This window comes from Oncorhynchus masou, unplaced genomic scaffold (assembly GCF_036934945.1).
Source record: "Oncorhynchus masou masou isolate Uvic2021 unplaced genomic scaffold, UVic_Omas_1.1 unplaced_scaffold_1015, whole genome shotgun sequence".
NCBI classification, from domain to species: Eukaryota; Metazoa; Chordata; class Actinopteri; order Salmoniformes; family Salmonidae; genus Oncorhynchus; species Oncorhynchus masou.
Window position 1 is genome coordinate 238,737 of NW_027016868.1, and position 9,058 is coordinate 247,794.

Here is a 9,058-nt window from a genome sequence, read left to right on the forward strand (position 1 = left end):
GTGAGCCTGGTCCCAGACTTGTTTGTGCTTTTGCCAACACCATTGCTCATTGTTAAGCAAACATGATTTTTGGGGGAGAAACCGTTATTTTCAAAAATGTAACTTAACAGAAACACAGATTGTGAAATTTATGTGTGAGCTATTTGAGACCTATTTTTCCTGCTCTTATTTTAGGCATTGTTTACTTTAGAGAGCTTGCCGTATAGTTTGTATTTAAGACTGCTGCATAACTCCTTGAGGTCAGTAAATTAACGTTTGGTTACATTTTGGGGTAAACTTTCCCTTTAACACATTAATGGAAGCAGCAAAAGCAGCATATATATTTTAGTAGTAGTTCACTTTATTGTACCACAATGGGAGTTTGGTTTGAGGCTCTGCGGGAATTTTAAAAAGACAGGACCACATTGAGAAAGCCATGACAACAATGAGAACGTCAATGCAGGTCAATCAGTCTAAACCTCTCAGCTATTCGTAAAAGAATATGCTTGGGTACAGTCTGTGTACTCCAAATGCGGCGACAAAGGTGAGGAGAAGAGCCAGGGGTCGGATGGCCAATATGGCCATGCAGCAGGGGCCACAGGTGGTCAGGGTGGGGTCCCAGTCGGGGGTCCATCTGTAACCTGTACACAGGTGAGAAAAGTAAAGGCTAATGTTGGTCACAAAGAACACATTCTGCCATTGTTGTTTAGGAAGTTAATTTAAGGGTTGCGTATCCAAAACATACTTTTCTGTTCATCTCGTTTTGCATTGTCTGTAAAGAGAGAAGACAAGGCAGCTTTATTATGTCACGAATGGAAAATGGTATTGGGTGTTGTACATGCTACACGTTCAAGGGAAAGAGTATTGGGGGTGTTGTGAAGGAATATGTTGAAGATTCAGACCATCACAGGGTTGTCCTGTATCTTATTTTATTGGGTGTGGGGATGGTAGCTGACAGACTCACGGCAGAGCTTGGCCTGGCATTGATTGTTTGCACCCTCACAAGAGCTGCATTCTTCCAACCCGTTCTGGTATGGTAACATCCCAACCACGTTTCCCCTGGAGAAAGCAATGCACATCCTTTTAATTTATCTAAAATATTTCCATATTTCTAAAATCAGAGCATCTTAGACTTTTTTTTTGCCGAAGGGAAAGTACAATGTGTGCAAGGTTGCATAATTCCAATAACCTTTAAAAAATTCCCCAAGTGTTCCAGAAATGATTCATTTTGCATCTTATGATGCACAACGCATCATACCGGCTGCATTTCTGTATTTTGAAAGTTATATACAGTTGATGTCAGATGTTTACATACACTTAGGTTGGAGTCATTAAAACTTGTTTTTCAACCACTCCACAAATTTCTTGTTAACAAACTATAGTTTTGGTAAGTCGGCTAGCACATCTACTATGTGCATGACACAAGTGATTCTTCCAAAAATTGTTTACAGACAGATTATTTCACTTATAATTCACTGTATCACAATTCCAGTGGGTCAGATGTTTACATACACTAAGTTGACTGTACCTTTAAACAGCTTGGAAAATTCCATAAAATGATGTCATGGCTTTAGAAGCTTCTGATAGGCTAATTGACATCATTTGAGTCAATTGTAGGCGTACCTATGGATGTATTTCAAGGCCTACCTTCAAACTCAGTGCCTTGTTGCTTGACATCATGGGAAAATCAAAAGAAATCAAGTCCTATGTCGACATAACCTGAATGGCCGCTCCGCAAGGAAGAAGCCACTGCTCCAAAACCGCCATGAAAATGCCAGACTATGGTTTGCAACTGCACATGGGGACAAAGATTTAATGCGGATATAGATACTTTTGTACCTATTCACCCCAGCATCTTCACAAGGTCCTTTGTTTTTGTTCTGGGATTGATTTGCACTTTTCACACCAAAGTATGCTCATCTCTAGGAGAACGCATCCCCTTCCTGAGCGGTATGACGGCTGTGTGGTCCCATGGTGTTTATACTTGCATAATATTGTTTGTACAGATGAACGTGGTACCTTCAGGCATTTGGAAATTTCTCCCAAGGATTAACCAGACTTGTGGAGGTCTACAATTTTTTTTCTGGGGTCTTGGCTGATTTATTTTGATTTTCCCATTAAAACAAGTCCTATGTCGACATCAGCAAGGAAGAAGCCACTGCTCCAAAACCGCCATGAAAATGCCAACTATGGTTTGCAACTGCACATGGGGACAAAGATTGTACTTTTTGGAGAAATGTCCTCTGGTCTGATGAAACAAACATAGAACTGTTTGGCCATAATGACCATCGTTATGTTTGGAGGAAAAAGGGGGAGGCTTGCAAGCCGAAGAACACCATCCCAACCATGAAGCACGGGGGTGGAAGCATCATGTTGTGGGGGTGCTTTGCTGCAGGAGGGATTGGTGCACTTCACAAAATAGATGGCACCATGAGGTAAGAAAATGATGTGAATATATTGAAGCAACACCTCAAGACATCAGACAGGAAGTTAAAGCTTGGTCGCAAATGGGTCTTCCAAATGGACAATGACCGCAAGCATACTTCCAAAGTTGTGGCAAAATGACTTAAGGATAACAATGTCAAGGTATTGGAGTGGCCATCACAAAGCCCTAACCTCATTCCCAGAGAAAATGTGTGGGCAGAACTGAAAAAGCGTGTGCGAGCAAGGAGGCCTACAAACCTGACTCAGTTACACCAGCTCTGTCAGGAGGAATGGGCCAAAATTCACCCAACTTATTGTGGGAAGCTTGTGGAAGGCTACCCGAAACGTTTGACCCAAGTGAATCAATTTAAAGGCAATGCTACCAAATACTAATTGAGTGTATGTAAACTTTTGACCCACCGGGAATGTGATGAAATAAATAAAAGCTGAAATAAATCACTCTATTATTCTGACATTTCAAATTCTTAAAATAAATTGGTAATCCTAACTGACCTAAGACAGGGAATTTTTACTAGGATTAAAAGTCAGGAATTGTGAAAAACTAGATTTAAATGTATTTGGCTAAGGTGTATGTAAACTTCTGACTGTATCTTGAAATTGCTGACATGTAACACTTTTTGGGACTATATATATACAATGGACTAATGAAACAAATACCAAAATAGTTTTGGGGTGGAATTTTCCTTTCAGTGTACATGAATTGTTAGATATTACTGCACTGTTGGAGCTAGGAACACATGCATTTCTTTACACCTGCAATAACATCTAAATATGTGTATGTGACCAATACAATTTGATTTCATTTGGTATATCTGTGTATTCAGTCTGCCTTACGCTTTGTGAATGTAATGTGTATTCAGTCTGCCTTACGCTTGGTGAATGTAATGTGTATTCAGTCTGCCTTAGGCTTCGTTGCCTTACGCTTTGTGAATGTAATGTGTATTTAGTCTGCCTTACGCTTCGTGAATGTAATATGTGCATTCAATCTGCCTTAGGCTTTGTGAATGTAATATGTGCATTCAATCTGCCTTAGGCTTTGTGAATGTAATGTGTATTCAGTCTGCCTTACGCTTTGTGAATGTAATGTGTATTCAGTCTGACTTACGCTTTGTGAATGTAATGTGTATTCAGTCTGACTTACACTTTGTGAATGTAATGTGTATTCAGTCTGCCTTACACTTTGTGAATGTAATGTGTGCATTCAGTCTGACTTGCGCTTCGTGAATGTAATATGTGCATTCAGTCTGACTTACGCTTCGGCATAGTTACAAACAAATATGGCTCCCTCTTTATCAGAAAACGAAGTCCTGTCGACGCCATTTGGGCATATTTGGATGGCGCAACCAACCTTGTAGCTCGTCGCCCAAACAACCTGGGAATGCAAGCATACAGTCGGCAAAGATGATGAAATATTGAGTTTCCTTTTATACCAATGTTTTTTTACAATAGGTCAAATAGTGGGTGCTTATATTTGTTCTGTTTCACACATGTACAAGTGTGCAACCTGTGTGTTGTGAAACAGGTGTTTTTTGCATATCCCATGCTCCCTGAGACAGCTTCGGAGTGTGTGGTCAAGGCCAGGGATCAGCTGTTATTGACGGAGTGTGTGGTCAAGGCCAGGGATCAGCTGTTATTGACGGAGTGTGTGGTCAAGGCCAGGGATCAGCTGTTATTGACGGAGTGTGTGGTCAAGGCCAGGGATCAGCTGTTATTGACGGAGTGTGTGGTCAAGGCCAGGGATCAGCTGTTATTGACGGAGTGTGTGGTCAAGGCCAGGGATCAGCTGTTATTGACGGAGTGTGTGGTCAAGGCCAGGGATCAGCTGTTATTGACGGAGTGTGTGGTCAAGGCCAGGGATCAGCTGTTATTGACGGTGCCCTTGGTGCAATTAGGGTTAAGTGCCGTGCTCAAGGACAGATCAGGAAATGTTTCACCTAGTTGGCTCGGGGATTTGAACTATCAACCTTTTGGTTATTGGCCCAACGCTAAAACTGCATTTTGTCGTTTTGATGGTTTTTAGCAGTGATGCTGTTTTATTCAGTAGAGGACATGTACCTGTGTGTAGTGGCCACACATTTTTCCTGGTTTACACGCATTGCTATGGTATGAGTAATCCTTCACTTCTTTGACCCATAAATCCATGGCCCGCATGACGGAGAACGTGGAGGGCGGGTATCCTGCCCAGATGTTCTCTCCCACGGAGGAGAAGACTGGGTGGACCCGTCTGACCTCTTTCAGGTAGATGTTGTGCTGGAAATCACAGTGTCTTGCCCAGGCCCTTGCAGTGATGGCCAAGCCCTCATCCCACGTCTTAAAGAAAAAAAATACAACCAAATTAGTGAGTGTCTAAGAAATGACGGTATCTGTGACATGAAACTGATTACACGCCTCTATGGATCTGATTGGCTTGTCCTCCTTTCATTCTAACATAGTTTTACAGGCCTCTACAGTGACCATTTTACTTGCCTATGTGGCTACATATTTTGTCTTCGACCTGGAATTTTAATTTAGGTGCACCAGTGCGCCGAAAAAATGTAGGATTCTAGCTTTATTACTTTACCTCAAATGTTTCATTGTGCTCCTACATTTCTTTGTGTGCGCCTACAGTTTTCAATTTAGGCGTTACACGTTCTTGTAAAAAAGGACAGTGTAGAGTAGAGCCCTGTCTTATTCAACTATAGCTTACTCACAAGGCAATGTTTATATGCATTGTTGTTGCTTTAGGAAGCTTAAGCACTATTCACGTATTGTATATTCGTAATTGTCACTTTTCCAACTGCAAAAACAATCCAATTCTGAATAATTTACATGGAACCAGTATTAGCTATATTATGGCATTACTGAGTTTTGACTTGAGAATAGTGTTGCATGCTCTAATTTTTTAAAACCTTTATTTGACTAGGCAAGCCAGTTGAGAACAAATTCTTATTTTCAATGACGGCCTTGGAACAGTGTGTTAACTGCCTGTTCAGGGGCAGAACGACAGATTTGTACCTTGTCAGTTCCGGATACTAGTCCAACGCTCTAACCACTCATTGGCTCACTGCTTACCATGTAGAGCATATTTCTGGCTGGTGGATTCACCGAGGATCGGTTGTCGTTGTGTATCCTCACACAGTCGTCGATGAACTTCTTATCGGTGATGCCAGGAAATGGGTTGTACTCTGAGGACTCGATATTAGGGACAGATGAGCCCAGGAAAATCACAGCCCACAGAAATCCCTGCAGCAGTAGCTGCCCCATGCTTCAGATACAGACGATTGAACCAGGACAGGACATAAACGTCTCACATCACATCTCCTTTCTCGGTAAAGCAGCTTGTGTCACACAGGAACTGAGATGTCTGCATATTTTACTGCTGGATGGTGAGGAGGAAGGAAGTCGATGTGAAATGCTGTGAACTAGTGAGTCTATGTCGTGTAATAAACTGCCAAAAGATTGAGGTAACCTACTGGGCAGAAAATGGTTGAATACATTTTGTTTCCACGTCATTTCAACCGGAAAGAAATCCATGTGATGTCGTTGAATCAACCTGAAAACGGATAGGATTCGCAAGAAGTCAATATAAGCACATTTAATCTTTTTTCCACCCAATTTTTAACCTAAATCCAATGAAATTGTGACATTTGTTGATTTCGCTTTGAATTGACAGTTGACAACTCAAACAAATGTAAATCAAAACTAGACGTTGAATTGACGTCTGTGGACAGTGGGAAAGCCTTGGCGATGGTGGCATCCAACTCATAAAGGAGATTATGGTCATTTCATGTCATTGTTGAAAAGTGAGACAGAGAGGAAGATACAGGAGAGACTTATCTAGAGCGATAGCTAGAGAGAGTTACGGTCTCTCTAGGATCCTGTAAGGCTAGGAAAAAGTGTGGTATTGTGCTTAGCTTAACTTCCCTTATTCATGTGTGTGAACGAGAGAATTCAGCAGTTCTGTTTGAATCTACTGGAGTGTGTGTGTCTTCAAGGCTGTGGTTTTCTGAACTTCTATTGAGTCAGTTCTGTGAACTTCTCATCACTCTTCAGGCAGACAGTAACTCTGGGTAGCTTTGTCACCGTATTTTACATGTCTGTCAATCAATGCAACAGATGAAGTATTTTTGTTTTTTAAAATAATTTTTGGAGGATTGAGTTACTTCTGAGAAGCTATATATTACATGTATCGGGCCCTACTCATAACAACTAGATTTCTCCCAGAGGAACTTCATTGGTTGTCAGGTACATTGAAATCACACAACAGTTCATAACTTTAAAGTTGACAAGTTCTAGTTCAGCCACAGTGTACAGCAGCTTAATACAATAGACTTATAACTGTACATTCATAAATGACTAAGCTGATCTCTGACCAGCATCCTAATCACAGTCTTACTAGCCAAAAATCTAAAATTGGCACATGTCCAAAATCACATAATCAAGAATACATAATCAATGATACAAGGTTTATTCATATTCACATGTTAGTCATTTAGCAGACGCTCTTATCCAGAGCGACATAGTAGTGAGTGCATATATTTTCCTACTTTTTGGTACTAGTCCCCTACATACAGACCTGCCAAGCAACAAGACGCTATGCTAACAGATTTCACCATTACATGAAAAAACAATTTGAAAATGAACCCTAAATGAACCAATTCAGAAATTAAATATTGTCAGCCACGTCCCTTTTTCCCTGTTTCAGAGCACAGGGAGGTTGGTGGTGCCTACAGGGAGAGCACCTTCTTATTCATTACTATTCATTAATAGATACAGGCACAAAGCTTGGTTCTCATGAGACAGTACAGTCTGCTTTTTCTAAGACAATGTAGAAGCAGAGACACTTTCTGTTTGGATTCCCTGGGGTTCAGCAGACCTCTGGTATGATGACACCTGCTGCAGGAACAAGTCCCAGTCCGGCCCAGCGACTGGCAACTCTGTCTGGAAGTGGTTCCAGAACCTGAACAAATAACCAAGACAGGTACAATATTTAGGGTCCCAACCCACCATTTGAGAATCGTTGCTCTAATGTACAGCAACACAATAGACTTTATAACGATACGAGAGCTTACTGGTAGTGGTAGACGTCTAGTAAGGGAGGAAGGAAGCAAAGGAGGGAAGGTGAGGAGACGAGGACTTACCGGTGGTGGTAGACGTCTAGTAAGGGAGGAAGGAAGCGAAGGAGGGAAGGTGAGGAGACGAGGACTTACCGGTGGTGGTAGACATCTAGTAAGGGAGGAAGGAAGGTGAGGAGACGAGGTCTTACCGGTGGTGGTAGACGTCTAGTAAGGGAGGAAGGAAGCAAAGGAGGGAAGGTGAGGAGACGAGGACTTACCGGTGGTGGTAGACGTCTAGTAAGGGAGGAAGGAAGCAAAGGAGGGAAGGTGAGGAGACGAGGACTTACCGGTGGTGGTAGACGTCTAGTAAGGGAGGAAGGAAGCAAAGGAGGGAAGGTGAGGAGACGAGGACTTAGCGGTGGTGGTAGACGTCTAGTAAGGGGGAGGGAAGGTGAGGGAGTGGTAGACGTCTAGTAAGGGAGGAAGGAAGCAAAGGAGGGAAGGTGAGGAGACGAGGACTTACCGGTGGTGGTAGACATCTAGTAAGGGAGGAAGGAAGCAAAGGAGGGAAGGTGAGGAGACGAGGACTTACCTGTGGTGGTAGACGTCTAGTAAGGGAGGAAGGAAGCAAAGGAGGGAAGGTGAGGAGACGAGGACTTACCGGTGGTGGTAGACGTCTAGTAAGGGAGGAAGGAAGCAAAGGAGGGAAGGTGAGGAGACGAGGACTTACCGGTGGTGGTAGACATCTAGTAAGGGAGGAAGGAAGCAAAGGAGGGAAGGTGAGGAGACGAGGACTTACCGGTGGTGGTAGACATCTAGTAAGGGAGGAAGGAAGCGAAGGAGGGAAGGTGAGGAGACGAGGACTTACCGGTGGTAGACATCTAGTAAGGGAGGAAGGAAGCGAAGGAGGGAAGGTGAGGAGACGAGGACTTACCGGTGGTGGTAGACGTCTGGCTCTCTGCTCAGACGGTTCTGGAAGCCGATATACAGGTCGTCCCAAAGAAGGCCATTCTTCACCACGTGCCTCATGACTCCGATCCTGTTCTTGATCTTTACAGAAGAGAAAGTAGTACACCATCTCTCAGTCCAATCAAGTTACATGAAATGGAAAAAAACAAACGAATGTGATCCACTTGCAGATAAATGGTGGTTCCTTACAAAAGCATGTTGGCATTGAAGCAGGGCTACAGCATTTGGGCCCCGGGGCCCCTACCACCAGCTAAACAGCTCACTTCTTGCATTTCAACACATTTTGCCATAGCAGAGAGAAAATGTGCTGTTTTATAGTTCAATTTATGCTATTCTACACATATGACAGAACATTTTTCCATGTTAATCGAATGTATTGCTATTCTACACATTTTGCCCTGTGTGCCCGCTCCGTAATCCGGAACTTACACTTAAGGCAGTAGTGAGAACTGAGCCAGTAACAATTATCTTCAACTGAAAAAACAGCTTGGCATCAGATTTCCATCTGCCAACCACAACACATTCAAAGCCCTAAAGTTTTGCAGTAGCCTGCCATCTCGGTGTGTCTGTGCCTGCATAGCGTTCACCTCTGAGAGTGACATGATTCCATATCATCCATGAAATGTTAT

At 42.8% G+C, this 9,058-nt stretch overlaps 1 protein-coding gene across 1 annotated transcript; it reads right to left on the reverse strand.

Moving 5' to 3' along the window:
• Window positions 1-310: 310 nt before the first annotated feature.
• LOC135539283 (GLIPR1-like protein 1) lies at window positions 311-5,751 on the reverse strand. Its single transcript, XM_064965111.1, has 6 exons — window positions 5,476-5,751; window positions 4,480-4,734; window positions 3,678-3,796; window positions 944-1,038; window positions 725-751; window positions 311-620 (listed from the first exon to the last, which is right to left on the reverse strand). The coding sequence occupies exons 1-6, from the start codon at window positions 5,665-5,667 to the stop codon at window positions 466-468; spliced, it is 843 nt and encodes a 280-aa protein (XP_064821183.1). The 5' UTR covers window positions 5,668-5,751; the 3' UTR covers window positions 311-465.
• Window positions 5,752-9,058: the final 3,307 nt, after the last annotated feature.

Coding starts and splice junctions, on each gene's coding strand:
- LOC135539283 (XM_064965111.1), bottom strand. CDS start 5,667: ATGGGGCAGCTACTGCTGCAGGGATTTCTGTGGGCTGTGATTTTCCTG. Junction 4,735..5,475: donor CCAGAAATATGCTCTACATG/GTAAGCAGTGAG, acceptor TTTTTCTTTAAG/ACGTGGGATGAGGGCTTGGC. Junction 752..943: donor ATGCCAGGCCAAGCTCTGCC/GTGAGTCTGTCA, acceptor CTCTCTTTACAG/ACAATGCAAAACGAGATGAA.